Source organism: Spinacia oleracea, chromosome 3 (genome assembly GCF_020520425.1).
Source record: "Spinacia oleracea cultivar Varoflay chromosome 3, BTI_SOV_V1, whole genome shotgun sequence".
Lineage (NCBI taxonomy): Eukaryota > Viridiplantae > Streptophyta > Magnoliopsida > Caryophyllales > Amaranthaceae > Spinacia > Spinacia oleracea.
In genome coordinates this window covers 56,854,257-56,872,158 of record NC_079489.1, presented here as the reverse complement: position 1 = coordinate 56,872,158, position 17,902 = coordinate 56,854,257, and the positions used below count along the sequence as shown (strand labels likewise).

The following is a 17,902-nucleotide window of genomic DNA, read 5'->3' as shown; positions in this document are numbered from 1 at the left end:
AAGGAGATTTCAAATCACAGAGAGTCATATATGTTAGTGTTTAAGTTGTTTTTTATTAAAAAAAATAATTTTAAAAGAAATACCTATGGTCACACCTCTAGAAATCAAATCAAATTTAACGATTAAGAACATATAGTTAAAGATTTAAGCTTCACTTTTATATATACAAGTTGTTGGCCCGTGCGCTAGCGCGTACGGTCCCCCAAGTTATAAAAAATAATTACAAAAGCGCAAAGAAAAACCCGAGCCCGATTAGTATATGGAAAAAGTTAACGACATGTATAATTGTGAATTTACTTTGAACAATACATGAACTAATGAACATTACCTACAAATACTAATATAACAATAGTAGAATATTAAACAATAGTTTTAATATGAACGATCAAATCCAATCTCAAAAGATATAGATGTCTTAAATTATGAAATGAAGGGAGTGAGGGATGGAATAGGGAGCGAAAAAGAGGGATGGAATAGGGAGCGAAATAGAGACCGCAAGAACCGATGCTGAACATTGTCATAAGAAAGGATGGTAAAGCTTATAGAAAATGCCCAACCTAAAACATGTAAATCACTAACAGAAGCACTTTGAACACTTGAATCATGTCAACGCTCTCAAACTTTAAGGAGTGAACTCTGTGTAGAGGAGAAATCCCATGATTTCTCAAGCTTTTTTCTATGTATCCCTTTCCTTTGTCTTCCGCAACAACCATATTTGCAGCCCCCCATCAAGATATTCCCTTACATTTGTTGTACTGATTTATCATCACAAGGTAGACAACCCAATATTTGGCATATGCAATGGACTGGCAGATTATCAAAGGTAGGTAAACAATTGGCTATTTGGTACATAACCCTGCACACTACAACAATTTACTAATCTAGTGGCATTTATCTAGCGGCATTTACTATAAATGCCAAATACGTCTTTAGGCGGCATATCTAGTGGATTTTTTTGAATATGCCAGTAAAAGCCCAAATTTCCTTCGGCGGTGCATTAACCCACTGGGCGCGCTTAATTGGGCAATGTTTCTTTCATTCGCTTTTCGATTTTTCCTAACCCAAAAGAAACACTCATCTGAAACACTTACACAACTCTAAAACTATAACTCAAACCCTAGCCCCCAACATTTTCTCTCTCATCTACAATTCTTAAAATTATTGATTCAATTATCTGCACAATAGCTTCCAAACTCTTTCTCACTACAAAACTGGATATTCTTGCTAAAACATAGAAGAATTACAGTGGAGTTTGAGGCGGTGGATGCAGCGGTTGCGGCGACATCAAGGGTTTGATTGGTGAGCGTTAGTAGACCTTCTTCGATCTTGATGGGTAAGTCGAATTTGTTGACGAATAATCAAAATTCAATTAATTTTCTTTGTTTATTTGACAAGAGATAAAGTTTATAAAGGTTTGATTTTTACAATTTGTAAGCTTTTAAATTTTTAGATGGTAATTTTTCTAAATGTCTAATGCTTGAATTACGTCAATTTTTCTTTATCCAGTTTGCATTTTATAGTCTCTGACCTTCCTGCCTTTTTATTTTTGCGCTTGTAGATGTTCTTATTTTTAGTATTGTTAGTATAGGCTAAATTAAGAAATTTAATTGGTGATGCATTAGTGATCGCTACTTTGTGCAGGTATGCAATGTCGTTGAAAGGTTGATTGTTGGCTGGTTCTTAAGGTACTAAGTGTGTGTGGTTTTTCGATCTTGATTAATTCGCATTTAGCTATTTGTTTAGATTGTCAGATTGTTGTTGTCATAATTGTTTTTGGGCGAAAGAAGCATTTATGTAAACATGGACTCTTGTTAAGCAAGTGTTAATTAATGTTGTTGATCCAAGAAGGTGGCTACGCAAGTGTCCACTGTGTTTTGACTTGAGGGAGAGAAAACATAAGAAGCATGGTAACTAGAGATTAATGCTTTTTAATATAAATTACTCCGTAGTATGACTAGAAATCTTGGTCTTTTTTTTAATCTTTAACTTTTTAACTTTCCCAACTTTCTCCTTCAGCAAATTGAATTACAATACATTGAGTTTGCTAGTATAATAAGAATCAAAGAAATGAAGGGGGAGGAATGATCTACTTCTAAAGTGCAATGTAAATCGACACACTATGTTATTTCCACTATCATGGGGGTTTCCTAATGTGTATCAAATGTAAATATGAACTATATTAGCACAGGTTGTTTTTAGTTTACTTTGAATCCAAAACACATAAGTAGTATGTAGGTTGATGATGATGAACATATGAAACTTAGACTATTAGTGTGTTTGCTACGAACCACACCTTGAAAAAAATCCCAACAGATAAGGCAACAGAAGAGTGGCTAACACAAGAAACCTTATGCTGTAGCTTTTGTAAAGAAACGTCGTAACTGTGATGTTATCTTGCATAATCCTCAAAACCATGAATATAGAGACAATAAGAAGCATCGATAATTACTTAAGGTTTGTTACATAGACATCCCTAATACATATTGTCTACTTTCCCAAATGAATTGTCTACTGCAATAAAAATCAGCAAATAGAAATTTGCATCCTATCATATCACAATCTGATTATATTTTTGTAAATAAAAACTACAATGTACAATAGAACTACATACAAATTATAGAAATCAAATAAATTCAAGCTAAGTGGTTTTGTACCTTCAAATTTGGAGACCTTGAACTGTGTTGGATTCTCCAGTTACTTACAACATTGATAGAATTGGATATGATTACTGAAGAAAGCTGAGGAATAAACGAACTCTGTGTACCATTCAGAGCAGGATGAGCATCCAATACATATAAATGATGGGCCTGCAGTGCGAATGTAATATCTGATGCATCGACTTTCAAGAATAGTTGTTCCCCTTTCTGAGACCGAACAAGCTTCAGCAGCCCCTGCGAAGCCAAGAGCCTCGAAGTGTGAACATCATTATGCCAATTATTTGAAACAGGCAAATGGCCAGGTTGGACATGGGAAGATAAACCACCTGGTCGTTTAATGCTTTCACATACTTGACAACTCCAGGATCCCTACAGACGAAAGTGTAGTAAATTTGCATATAGTATCGTAAGATTTATTCAGCTGTATGGAAAAAGAACTTGAATGTAAGAGGCTTTACCTCAATCTATCGTGGGACAAGACAAAACAGGAAATAAGAAATTACCTCCCCAAAAGTAGACTCCCTTTTCCCCTCTCGGAAACGCTTGACTGCCGAGCAGAGAATGATCTGTTACCACGACAAATTCAGAAATAATTAAAACCTTGCTGCTATTGGACTGATGAACTTAAAGCACATAAATTCATAAATGGCATATTTGCAAACAACACTTTTCATCCCCCGGGTATGCACTGGGCCAATGGCAGTATGGCACTTCACAGATATCAACTTCAAGCAGCTTATATTAGTGGTCCAACTTAAGCTGCTTGCTGTAGACACCTACTTTTGTCCCCATTTCCGAAAGGAAAGGTTCGATGATGTGAACATAAAATCCCCACTTGACAACGCATCTCCTATAAAATAACGAATCTCAATCACCCTTTTTATTTCACCCGAAACCTACTATTTATAGAAACCTGCTATTTACGGAAACCTTTCTAAAAATAGTAACTGTCGTAATGGGTAGTTGTTAAAAGTGGCAAGTCATAAAAGATAGAAACCTGTCAGAATTAGGTGTTGCACTCCAACATAAATCCTAAATGAGATAGAAATTGCGAGAGAATCCTGTTCCTAATACGATTCGAAAATAAGAGTTACGTATTAATTAAAATCCTAACGAGCCTAGAGCTCGTAACGGGCCCAGATGCATTCCATCATAAAATTAATACGCACTAAAAGACTCGATTAAGTCTCATACACTCCGGATTCTAAGAGTCCGAATATGACAAAGAAACGGCTCAAACATCAATTTCAACGCCCAGCCCTGGGCGTTGAAATTGCCTGGATCCTATTTTCAACGCCCAGTGCTGGGCGCCGAAATCTTTGACGCCCAGCCCTGGGCGTTGAAAGTACCTGGGACGTGTTTTTTCCTAATTCTTCGTGGATTAGAGTTCTACAATTCTATCTTTCCACGAACTCTTTTCTATAAGTAGGGCCCTAAGTTCGACGTGAAACAACACACAATTATTATCCTGAGTATTGACTCTAAACCCCTAAGCCTAAGCCTCACGCTGCAAAACTGATCACGCGTTCTGTCGCAATCGATCCATAAATCGAACAGAACGTATCCTGTCCCATAATTTGAGATTCGTTAAATAAAAGGAGAAATAGCAAAGTCAAAGTGGTTAGTTTACTGAGAACCGTGACGACGCACCTCTCAAGGGTGCGTCGTAATGTGTCCCTTTTCTATGATTTAATTGCTTTCCCGCCCTTTTATGAACTGTTAAACTAACTAAATTTGATTGTTCGATCACGCCTAATAAATATGATATTTTTGGGAAATTTGATCATCATGCTAGGTCCCTTAATACAATCTAAATCAGATAATCGCGCTCGATCTAGTACTATATGTTGCATATTGTTAAAATCAACTCATATTAGTTTAATAGTTAACGCATGTCCCTTCAATTATTTATGCGGAGCTAGTAAGGATATCCTACATCAGGAGTTATCGAAGAGCGAGCACTCCTCTCGGTAGTTACAGTCCCCCGAACCCTCAATCTCTACCTTGCGGGTGTATGTTGAGAAATCCCCACACCAGATATCACAAGGGAACCTACGGCCGTCGTGGTCAAACATAATTGCACTCCCTTTATGTCACGATAACCGGGTTTTGTCAGTTTTTCTCATTGTCGTTAAAAACTGAATGGCGACTCTTATGTTACTAGTCAATTGGGTGTAAACTCACAGGAAATCCAATTACACTTGATTTGACAAAAAGAAACGTCACACCCACGAGGGACAAGGTCACGCATTAGCCTCGTGCTTTTTCGACCCCCTCACAGTGGCGACTCCGCTGGGGATAGTGAAGGAAATACTTGTGCTTGTAGGTAATCAAAATAGCCGAAGGGTGAAACGATCCTACCCTGCGTTTATTTCCCCATCAAGTTGGGACGACCTGAAAATCAGCATATTAATGTGAACGGACAGAACCGCATAACGAATCTTGGCTCCCTCAGGGAGTTAGGACTAAGGGTACCCATCGCCAACCGGGGGGTGCATACGCTTCGAATGTTGTCCACTCGGCACTTTCGCTAGTAGTACACCCGTCCCAAACCCAATCGCTCGCCCATTAGGTCCCTCTCATTGGTGCATGCCCCCTTGGCTTACATCGTGATTGACCTCTTGGGCGAAATTCGTCTGTTGAAGGCACTACCTCGACCGGGGCATGTGTTGGATCTGCGATAGAAGCGGTACCAAGCCAGACGCAAATACTACCCATAGAAGCCTATCATAAACTACATGACATATTATTATTTTGCCTCATGTTGTAATGCTAGTTATGTGTAGCGAATTATGTGGTTGTGTGTTACAAATAATGCTAGAAAACCAACGACCTCAAAAATTGCCCCAAACATTCATAAACCAATTGGCCAAAGAGTTATACCAAAATACGTGTTCCGCAAACCCGAACGATCGCCACAAAAATAAGCGACGCTCGGGATGGCCCGTAACGAATCCCACAAACGTTGCACAACGCGTAAAGGACGTTATTAGGCAAGCACGCAAAATCAAAGTCGCATAAACACAAAATATACGCAAACAGAAAACGAGCACCAGCCAGGGACGCATTTTCAACACCCCTGCCTGGGCGCCAATATTTCTCACGCCCACCGCGAGGGCGTATGAAAAGGCACTCGATTCTAAAAGCGACTAAAAAATAAATAACTCTTTGTGTCGTTGTTAGGCCTCCTATGACGACAATGTTCGGCTCCAAAATCGAGCACGCTAATTGAAATAACCTTGAATGTCACATGGGCAAAGTATTCAAAAAATGATGTTCGAATAAAGTCTTCAAGAAAAAATAATGTTCAAATAAAAAATAAATGAATCCGAGTCTAGACTAGGATATGCCAAGGTACAATCTAAATCCTAAGTCTTAGTTGTCTTATCCATAGAATCGGTCCTAATGCTTAGTGTCGTTCTGCAAGTTAAAAGGTTAAACCATATTGAGTCTCCCTTCCTAACATTTAAATCAATAAGCACCCATATGTAATTGTCATCCCTTGCTAAGAATCTACGGCCTCAATATTCTCTCTCACCAATAAAAAGAATATATTATAGTACTTGTAAAATGGAAACAGTCACATTCTGAAAATCATTCCCCCATAGTCGCACAACCCCCAAAGTGAACCTAAGGTGTCAATACCGTTAGCAAAAAAATTTAATGGCCTCAAGGCTTATGATCACATTGGGTCACGACCATCATAGTCCTCTCGAGCCACTCGCTCCTTGAAATATTCCTAAGTACGGACTAAAAGATTTTCCATGAATGCAACATGACAAACCATGAAAATACCCAAACCGGCATGCCATAAGGCTACCATTGGGGTAAAGCAATACACACTAAGAGAGAAGCCGCACTAATGATTCTAGTCTTGCAAAAATGAAAATTCGATCTCCCCGACTAACTACCTTGCCAACATTAAGAAAAATGGCGCATGACAAATGAACACCCAAGGGTTAAAATCTAAAGTGTCAACCAACGAAAGTTATGGTCCAATTAGCGTAAGTCTAAGTGTTGCTTGGTCAAGTATTATAGGCTTACGCCACGTCATTATCTTGAGTCTAGGCCACCTCCTTGTATTCATACACGGGTTATAATCAGAAAACTTAATGAAAGTTCGAGTCTAAATCACAACTTCCAGTTTAATCCCGGAAACTGGAATCTGAAAAGAAGCAAAAAAAGTTATTTCGATGCAATTCTTTCGTTAAATTTCAATAAGGTAAAAATAACATTTTGAATCTACGCTATTTGCACATTTTAAGAAACGACTAAATACGCTTGTAAAGTAAGACGATTTAAAGGTCCACCCTAGGCCTGCTAAAATTAAAGGTCCACCCTAGGCCCGCTAAAATTAAAGGTCCACTATAGGCCTACCAAACGAGGCTCACTCAGTCTCGCCTCGTGACTCAAAGACCACAACCATCTACCTTTTAGCCCAAATATAAAAAAATTTGAAGGATTTATGTTGGGGAGAAATCCCAAGCAAAAAGAGAAAATAGAAAGAGAAAATAGAAAGAGAAAAGGGGAGAGCGAAAAGAGCGAGCCATGAAGTACTTAGCCCGTACTTCCCAAAGTGCCAAATTTACCCAAGTAAACGAAGGAAAAGAATTTAGTCAACCAATCCAAATCATAAAATTCTACGACGTCTACCCTTTCCAATCCTTATGTTCTTAGACGCCTTCGCTCTAGGGCCCCTGTTCAGCTCATTTAACCCATCCATGTTCTCATTCCCATAACCCAAGAAACCATTACCTCGACTCTTGTTCTTGAACTTGTTATCAACTGCAAACCACGCACGTCCATTGACACGTGCGTCATACCCATTATTTCCAAAACCTCCTCTTACACCACCATTAGCGTAATGACCATATAACTTGTTTAGATACATCCTGTTGATATACCCTTGAGCCGTCCCCATGCTACTCATTGGCGTTGGTTGAAGTAAACTCATGACACTAGCTTGAGGCTGCAAATTATGAGTCCTAGCAGATATAATCCTCATGCTTGACCAATACCTATACAAATTATCCTATCTCATTCAACCCATCTTTCAAACCGTCTTGAGTCACGAATAAAAAAGAAGACAAATGAAAAGTACAAAAAATAATAATAAATAATAAAAAAGCAAACTTCGCAAAGCGCCCTTAAAAGTTCGTCTAAAAAGGAAAAGAAGCATTTAGCGCACCAAAAAAGATCCGCCCAGAAAACATTTTCAGCGCCCAGAGCTGGGTGCCGAAATCTTTAGCGCCCCAGCCTGGGCGCTGAATCTCTCTGCTCGCCAAATTTTGTCCAGAAGTGCTCGTCATTTTATCCGCACATGCACGGAAAAATAACGAACACTTGGAGGGGTACAACACGTATTCAGATATACGTACCAAAAAAAACACATGAAAAGACTTTTGTGCAAATACATGTACTTATAAAAATAAAACAAAATTTTGGCTTACGGCAAAGCAACAGATTAAAATAATAATAAACCTCACTTATTCTACCGTTTCAAATAATATGTTTCCACCTCGGAACGTACTTGTTTAAAATCGGCATTCTAAGAAACCATTTTCTGGCTAAGAACTACGCAAGACCTGATTCCAAATTAAAACTATTTAAGGCGGATATGTAGGCAATCCATGATTCGGTCCAACCAATTTGCAAAAATATTAAAACCTATAGAATAACAAGAATAAGAAATCGATTCCCTTATTGAAATTTAATTACTTGCAACCCAAGTCGAAAGAAAAATTTAAGTCAAAGGAAGAATCCAAGTCATCAAGATGCCAAAACGAGCACACATCGAAAAATAATAAGGGCACGTACCCTTGCCAGAAGGAGCACTCACACTCCTAGGCACTTTGCCAAGACTCAAAAGATCGCTTTGCCTCAATTAAATGGGGGCTAGCGCAAGCGTCCATGACCTCTAAAGTACTCGACTTGACCCTCCCTAAAGCGAACTAACTCACTTAAAGACTTTCTTTCACCACTAGACATAGTCGTTCGCTTAAAGACCTTCTTTCACTACTAGACACAGTCATAATCGCCAACAAGTAGTAAAGGCAGTAAGCTTGCAATAAAGAGGATTGTTCTACGGCATCACCCCATCGTTCCTTCGAACTCAGGGCACCTGTTCATGGTAATTCGAATGCTTGCTAATCCCCTTTGAAAAAAATCAGACATTGTCAATAGGACTTGGCACTTAACCAAAGTTCACCCTACTCAGACATATGACACGGGCATCTAAAATCGAAATCTAAAAGCATCATTAATGGGAAGACATAATAGCAATTGGGGGCTAAAAATTGAAATGAAAGAGCTAGGGAAAGAACTGAGTATACCTTGACCTTTTGTGCAGACATACACCAAGTAAATCTAAGTCAATTTTAAAACGGTTTATATTCCCGCAATTCTGGAAAAGATGGCCCTAAAAGCCTAAAGCATATGCCAAACAGGCACAAGTATATCTTGACGCCTGCACCCTGGCTCCCAGCAAATCCTTAGACAGCATTCCAAAAATCGTAACAGTATTTTGATTCACTCATGTAATCCTGTACGAACCCTTCTATAAGTCAACTTACTTAGGACACTTCGGATTGTACAACAGTAGGACTCGGATTTCAAATAATTTTCAAAGACTTCTTCGAACATAATAAAGTGTCATTGGTTTTAAGCTAAGTATGCGCTTATCTCGATGTTGCAAGTGAGTCAAAGAGATTTCTAAATATGATTATGGGTAAAGAAAGGCACCTAGCTTTTGGTCAAGGCACACTTCAACATGTGACTACCTTGACCATGGCAATGTAGCACAATACGACGTTTACAAGAGAAGTAGCAGATCACTACTCGAACGTACCTCGCACTAAACGAGTCTGGTTCAAACTATTCATGATCCATGTCACCATGAATGCATAAAAACGTATGCAAAGCATTATAGCACCAAGCCCATCCCGTAGCTACAGTTGGAGGCTTAAGAAAAACACTCTAAAAATGCTCGAAATGTCGATTTTATCGCAAATTCTCAAAGCTAATGCTATACACACGTCATAGGGGCACAATCCTAAGCTTTAATCGTGTAAAACTAACCTTAGAATGGCTACAACCCCTCCCAAATTCTAAGCACTACTTAGAATATATAAAGTCACCCCACTATCAAGGGTAACTGAAAATCGCGAGTCACCAAAACTCCGGTCAAACTACTGCACATAACGCTCGCTCTATAAAGCACCCGTTACACAGTCTACGTCGTTCCAAAGCAAAAACGAAAGTCCTGCCTGGGGGGGCACTTTCAATGCCCAGGACCAGGCGCCAGTGATTCCGACGCCCATCTCTGAGCGCTGAAAATCAACTCCAGGCAAAAGGCTGTCGAGGATAAACAAAAAAGAAACATCTATGAATCCTCGCATCGAACGAAGTAATAAGCCGTGCACGCCCACGCAGAAGGTGCTACACTTGTTCGAGCACCTGAACGATTCAGCGCGATGAAGTACTCCAATGCAAAAAATAATAATGATATTCCAACACCTGGAGAAATGTTCTAATACATGTTGTTAGGCCACACAAGCTTACGTCGCACCATAAGTTCAACCATCCCACGGTACAAGTCTAAAAAAGGAGTAAGGCATATTGCACTAATGTAGGCACGACCAAGAGCACGTGTAAAAGAGGCAAAGACTACTTATCGCCCAAATTCAAAATGCAAGCCACACGACTTCTACATTAAGGATTAAAGGTATTACCTACCACGGAAGGGATAGCTCGCACCTACACGAGCGGAACCCCAAGGCATCTTTCTCAAAAGAACCTACAAAATCGTACGTTAGAAGGAAGCATCCCAACATGCATACTTGGGAGCTCCAAGCTACGAAACAACCATAGAAAAATAAAAAAAAATCTCGAAGCAAATGTTTGAACAATCGAAAGGGCACGATGTTTGAACCCACCTCGTGAATGGGCCTGAACCCTATCAAGCTTCTAAGCAAACTATTCAAAATCAGTCATTGTTCAAATGATTCAAGCAAACTGATTAATGGACCGCACACGACGGCCATTCTATGAACGCTCGTTCGCACATACATATCATCATTCTAAGTATCGAACATTCACGAATACGTTCAAAAGAAAAAAATATATACAAGAGCGATCAAAATCTCACGCCTCAAGGTATGTTCCTCGGGCCAAATAGACTCGCCCAACTATTGCAATAACTGTACGCCTTAAGAGCAACAGTTCCTTAAAATAATCGCCCCAAAGCGACAAGCACCGTAGTCCACCAATCGGCTACGGCTTCTCAAGAAAATCATCACGTTCTAAAAATAAAGAAAAAAAACAAAAGAGAAGAGAATACATAGAACTTCCAAGTGAAATAAACGAATGAACAAGAGGCCAACTTTGTCATCAAAAGACCAGCCCAAACAACATTCTCAACGCCCCACCTGGGCGTGAATTATTTCAACGCCCAGGCCTGGGCGCCGAAAATGAACCCAGGCTCAAAAAAGGGCCCCTGACTTCTATAGGGCCCTGCTGTATCCGTTCGACTCGAAAATTGCCGATTTCTGAAAGTCGCACCTCACGGCTTTGTTAAGAGTAGCACACCACTACAAAGGTCGCTCGCACTTACGAGCGCAATCCCAAAACACGATCAAGGACATTACAGAATGCGTATCCCCAAGGAACCTCTTTGACAAAAAAATGACCGACGAGCCCAATTGCTTGGGGGCTCTCGAAAAAATATATACTCCAACAAAGAGTGTGCAAGGTTAAAATCATGCTCCCGGACTACGCTATACACAGTCCCTTGTTTGGATAATCTCAAAAAAACGGTATTTAAAAAAAAAAAATACATCGTTAACAGAAGTATACACAGTGTGGGCCCACTTATAGGACACACTTAATCAGGAAATATTGCGACCCACCAACAGGTTGTAAACACAAAAGGCCTTCAACATAGGCAAAATGAAAAGAAAGTAAGAAATTCAAAATGGGCTCGCCCACCTTCAACGGGCGGGGTCTGCGTCACTAGCCACGCAGGTCCTCAGTTTTCGAAAAATAAAGTCTTCAAATTTAAAATAGGTTCGCCATCTTCAGCCGGCGGGGTCTACGTCACAAACCACGTAGGTCCTTATTTTCAAAAAGCACAAACAAATTTCAAAATAGATTCGTCCACTTCTATCGGACGGGGCGTCCACCCTCAACGGACAGGTTCGCCATCTTCAGCCGGCGGGGTCTACGTCAAACCGCGTAGGTCCTTATTTTCAAAACATCAAAACAGATTCGCCCACTTCTATCGAACGGGGCGTCCACCCTCAACGGACAGGCTCGCCCACCTTCAGCGGGCGGGGTCTGCGTCACTAACCGCGCAGGTCCTTAGTCGCTGCAGCGCTAACTTTTTCTAGTTTTCCCTTTTCCAAAAAATCAAAAGGATTGGTTTTTTCGTTTTTTCAAAAAAGAACGATGTGCTGGATTTTCCTTCGTTTTACATCCCATAAAAACAAGGGGGTTTTCTCGTTTAGCTAGCCCTGAAAATGAGAATCTTTAAAAATATTTTTACCTCGTGGTTGGGCTTGGCCAGGCCCAATTACACTTTATAGCTTTGATTTCGAAAAACATCTGTAGCTACTCCCAATGACAAAGTGAGGGAGTTTCTACGCCTCTTTAGATACTTCCAATGACACGTGAGGGATATGTCGACACTTCAAGTGATGACCTTTAAGTCAAATGTTATCACTCGGGGGCTCGTGAGACCCTCGCAAAGCAGGTCACCATGACTTGTGTGGCGCACTCTGTCTAATACTTTGACCATCGTCTTACTCCAAGACTCAGTCAAAGTGGGGGCTAACTGTAGACACCTACTTTTGTCCCCATTCCCGAAAGGAAAGGTTCGATGATGAAAACATAAAATCCCCACTTGACAACGCATCTCCTATAAAATAACGAATCTCAATCACCCTTTTTATTTCACCCGAAACCTACTATTTATAGAAACCTGCTATTTACGTAAACCTTTCTAAAAATAGTAACTGCCGTAATGGGTAGTTGTTAAAAGTGGCAAGTCATAAAAGATAGAAACTTGTCAGAATTAGGTGTTGCTCTCCAACATAAATCTTAAATGAGATAGAAATTGCGAGAGAATCCTGTTCCTAATACGATTCGAAAATAAGAGTTACGTATTAATTAAAATCCTAACGAGCCTAGAGCTCGTAACGGGCCCAGATGCATTCCATCATAAAATTAATACGCACTAAAAGACTCGATTAAGTCTCATACACTCCGGATTCTAAGAGTCCGAATCTGACAAAGAAACGGCCCAAACATCAATTTCAACGCCCAGCCCTGGGCAAGATCCTATTTTCAACGCCCAGTGCTGGGCGCCGAAATCTTTGACGCCCAGCCCTGGGCGTTGAAAGTACCTGGGACGTGTTTTTTCCTAATTCTTCGTGGATTAGAGTTCTACAATTCTATCTTTCCACGAACTCTTTTCTATAAGTAGGGCCCTAAGTTCGACGTGAAACAACACACAATTATTATTCTGAGTATTGACTCTAAACCCCTAAGCCTAAGCCTCACGCTGCAAAACTGATCACGCGTTCTGTCGCAATCGATCCATAAATCGAACAGAACGTATCCTGTCCCATAACTTGAGATTCGTTAAATAAAAGGAGAAATAGCAAAGTCAAAGTGGTTAGTTTACTGAGAACCGTGACGACGCACCTCTCAAGGGTGCGTCGTAATGTGTCCCTTTTCTATGATTTAATTGCTTTCCTCGCCCTTTTATGAACTGTTAAACTAACTAAATTTGATTGTTCGATCACGCCTAATAAATATGATATTTTTGGGAAATTTGATCATCATGCTAGGTCCCTTAATACAATCTAAATCAGATAATCGCGCTCGATCTAGTACTATATGTTGCATATTGTTAAAATCAACTCATATTAGTTTAATAGTTAACGCATGTCCCTTCAATTATTTATGCGGAGCTAGTAAGGATATCCTGCATCAGGAGTTATCGAAGAGCGAGCACTCCTCTCGGTAGTTACAGTCCCCCGAACCCTCAATCTCTACCTTGCGGGTGTATGTTGAGAAATCCCCACACCAGATATCACAAGGGAACCTACGGCCGTCGTGGTCAAACATAATTGCACTCCCTTTATGTCACGATAACCGGGTTTTGTCAGTTTTTCTCATTGTCGTTAAAAACTGAATGGCGACTCTTATGTTACTAGTCAATTGGGTGTAAACTCACAGGAAATCCAATTACACTTGATTTGACAAAAAGAAACGTCACACCCACGAGGGACAAGGTCACGCATTAGCCTCGTGCTTTTTCGACCCCCTCACACTTGCATTAGTTATAGTGTCTTTCTGGTTACTAAATTGTTATAGATAAAATAAGCCCACACATATTACCAGCATTGAACTAATAACTGTCTATACAACCTCATAAAAGGAGTGACATTTGCAATGCAAATGCCTATATGTAGCCATCAACCTCTTCGGTAAAGACAAAAACGAGGTCACCCCCAAGATATTGAAATCAATCGGAAAAATCAAATTAGCAAATAAGCAAAATGATTAGGGAAAAATAACCGAGAAAAGGAACTTAGCACAAAAATATGGAGTACCAATTAGACAAGGATTACACGATTCATCAATAGCTACGGGAAATGTATGGTTGAATTCATCTACATTAATAACCTATGTAAATTTGTAGGGTAATTAATCGTGAATTAGGTCATGTAAGCACATTAATGGTCACTTGTTATTGAAATGTATTTACCAACAAGCTACATGCACCAACAACCCGGCAACAATGGCAAAACACGGTAAAAAGCATATAGAAGCACTTCAATGGCTTGTTCTTAATCTAATGACAGAATTGATCAACAAATCATATGCATCGGCAGAAAAGGAGATTCTTTGTGTTAAATGATTTTTATTTTGTAATTTGTTATTATTGGTTTTCACTGTAACAAATATTGTACTATAGAAGCAATATATGAGTTTGTTGTATATGGTTGATGATAAATAGTTATTTAAACTTAAATTTGCATTTATTTAAATACAATCCTGTTCAAATTACTAATTCTCTACATTTAAAAGAAAATAAAATCCTAAAAACCTAGTACAATATTGCTCAAAATGAGGAAATTGATAGATCATAAGAAAGTCAAAAGAGTGTATGACAACTGCTAAGATTAATGGCTAATATCACGTAATTGTGCAATTTCAAAGGTAGAGTTCAGCTGACTGATAAAGTTGTCCTAAACACAAAAGACTTTAAAGTATCAAAGTGTCTGTTACCTTAATATCTGATCGAAGAAATGGGCTGCACAAACATACACTGGGGATCAGTATTATCAAATAAACTTTATAACAAAAAATGTTAAAGACTTTTCTTGCAGAGCTATGTAAATCATAGGGAATCAAGTCATAGTAAAGCTGATAATCATAGTACACAACTTTATATACTTTTCAGCGCCTTTTGCATACATGCATTGAGCTAACACTAACAGGAATAGACCCATTTAAATTATTTTATCACACATTAAATTGGTCCAATTTCAGCTTCAATTCTGGCAAAAACCCATCCAGATTATGTTCTTGCAGATACAAAGTCTTCAACCTATTCAAATACCTTAAAGTAGCAGGAACTTCACTACAAATTGAAATTATGACGTACAATCACTGATCTAGTGAGATTGTAAACAATCACAATTGAAAACATACTCACGAAGAAAATGACTTTCAGAACTATCCAAATCAACACCCATTTTCTCAACAATAAGACCAAACCAAGCAAAACCCAACTCCCAAAAGGAGTCATATGCCCATATTAACTAATAACTTCATAGTTGGTAGGCTAATCAATGCTACGTTCTTGTTTGTTGTACTAAGAAGTCAACACACTAATATGGGCTATTTAAATTTTAAAGTAACAAATTCATGTCTATCTATTTGCTCCTAATCCTCCATAACCACACATTATTTGTTTCTAGCTCATCATCTAGCACATACTGTAGTTGTAGACTTGTAGGATTAAAATTCAGTCCAATACAAGCCATAGAATGCTACACAAAGATTCAGAAAGTGTATAATAAAATAGTCAGACTATACCGGAATCATCTATTCCATAGCGTTCAGAAACTCGCTTCTGCACCAAAGATAGCTCCTATCCAAGGGAACCTATAAAAGAATCAATAAGAAGTACAACATTAACCAGCATACATTTTCGTATTTAGCTGTGCCTCATCAACTATGGTTGAACCATTTAATAACAACATGCCTTATCGTATAAGGCATGACAATAAACAAATGTCATTCTAAAGCATGCAGACTGTGAGCAGAATAAACAAGAAAACTAAGGCAATTTGTGAAAAGCATTGGCAAAGGCAAAATGGAGCGTAAACCAAGCAAGGAACTCGTCTCTGATATAGCTCAAACAGAATTTCAGTATAGGTTAGCACCCTTTGTATCAGATAATACAAAAAAAGAACACAAAGCACTAATTACCCAAAAAAAAAAACTCAAAAGATTAGCAAATTATTTACATTAACATTCTAAGCGAGCTAAAAACAGGAAATAAAACAATTAAAACAAAAATCCTCCAACTTTCACCCAAAAAAAATCATAAGACAATCAATACAGACAACTTATTTTTAGATCAAAATTAAACAAACAAAAAATATGATTTTGGAGAATTATATACCTCAACCAAGTCGGTGTTATCCTTCTAGTGTTGCTTCAACAACTGCAACTTTCCACCTGTGAACAAATTAGGGCTAGAATTGTGAGTTTAGAAGCAAAAATCGAGGATGGTTCAAATTAATTTTCGAAAAGGAGAGAGAAAGAGGAACAAGTAGAAACCATGCTCGTACATGGTTGATGTTATCTAGGGTTAGGATTTGGTTTTTGGGTTTGAGAGTTCGCTCGAGAGCACCCGTAAACCCTTCTTGTGAATCATCTACCTCAAATCATGATGGATAAATTACTTATATTTAAAGAGCTTACCCCATGGTTGAAGAAGACGACGATGAAGAGGAGAGAGAAACGGGGGGTGGAGCAATTTCTGGTAACTGATGAGAGGAAGGAGAAGGAGGATAAACAAAGAAAGACGGAAGATCTTTAGGTTTGGAAATATAAGGACACGTGACAACATCATATAAACAAGGGCAAGACAGTAAGTACCCTGTTTATAAGGAAAATGACAAAAAAAAAACATGAAGGAAATTGGGGTCAATTTGGTAATTCCACTATGCTGTAAATAGTAACTACCCACTCCTTGCTTTTAAAAGGGTATAAGAAATACCGGCCAGCACTTACAAATTCGTGAAAAATGCTTGAAATATCATTAATGATACAGAGTATAAATGTTGCACCAAATTTGGTTTGATATAGTATAGATAATACGAAACAATAAATTAATAGATAAATAAGTAGGAGTGATAATCATTATACATGCTTGAGATTGGTTATGTCTGTTTTCCATACTTATTTTGCGATTAAAAAAACAAACTAAATCACCAAATCTTTGTGTTGGTATCGCAATAAATCATCGCAATTATCTACATAATTCCGAAACAGATTATCCAGAACAATACTCGTAGTAGAGAAAAACATCATGTCCTTTAGTTCTCCATACCCGGAATGATATCTACTAAGAAAAAAAATCCCTAAACATAATTAATACTCATGGTCCTATAAGATTTTTCCTCAAATCATTTTCTTTTCCACTACTTTTAGGAGGTACTAAAATTGTTCAAGTAGCAAGTGAAAAATTATCCACTACCTATTTATTTGCCCCATATTTCGTATTTAGTCATCCCTATTGTTTTATTATTTTAGGCCGTTTCTATTGTTTTATTATTTTAGGCTTCTCCGTAATATTTTAAAAATCCAAATGATACGCTAAATACTTGTAATCACTAAACAATTGGATTTGAATTCATGTCACTTTTATACCAAGACTCCTTATTAATTTACAATTAAGCAAAAAAAAAAAAAAACGATGTCTTTACATTTTTCTGTAGTTTCAGTTTATTAATCAAATCATCTTCTGCTTCGTTTATTTTCTGTTATAAACGATGTCTAGCTATGTTAATTCATGAAAAAATGCTTATAGAGAGTATAAATATAGTCGGTACATAATCAAGTATGAACCCAATTCCATTGGCCCAATACCATAAAGTTGTACACTAATACAGAACAAAAGGTTGTTTCAGTAAAGCCATCTAATTATACTAATTAGAATATGC

At 38.4% G+C, this 17,902-nt stretch overlaps 1 protein-coding gene across 8 annotated transcripts; it reads right to left on the bottom strand.

The window, feature by feature from the left end:
- Window positions 1-260: 260 nt before the first annotated feature.
- On the bottom strand, window positions 261-16,796 carry LOC110783847 (uncharacterized). 8 transcript variants are annotated; one of them, XR_008930528.1, is made up of 7 exons: window positions 16,659-16,791; window positions 16,357-16,412; window positions 15,765-15,833; window positions 14,952-14,976; window positions 3,161-3,223; window positions 2,984-3,078; window positions 2,421-2,891 (listed from the first exon to the last, which is right to left on the bottom strand). XR_008930528.1 is itself a non-coding variant. In XM_056840335.1 (6 exons), the coding sequence occupies exons 3-6, from the start codon at window positions 15,771-15,773 to the stop codon at window positions 818-820; spliced, it is 483 nt and encodes a 160-aa protein (XP_056696313.1). In that variant the 5' UTR covers window positions 15,774-15,833; window positions 16,357-16,412; window positions 16,659-16,796; the 3' UTR covers window positions 261-817. The 8 variants fall into 8 exon arrangements, 2 of the variants coding, with proteins under 2 accessions (XP_056696313.1, XP_056696314.1); XR_008930526.1 differs by having other exon boundaries at window positions 2,984-3,026; XM_056840335.1 differs by lacking the exon at window positions 14,952-14,976 and adding an exon at window positions 261-856 and having other exon boundaries at window positions 2,655-3,026; window positions 16,659-16,796.
- Window positions 16,797-17,902: the final 1,106 nt, after the last annotated feature.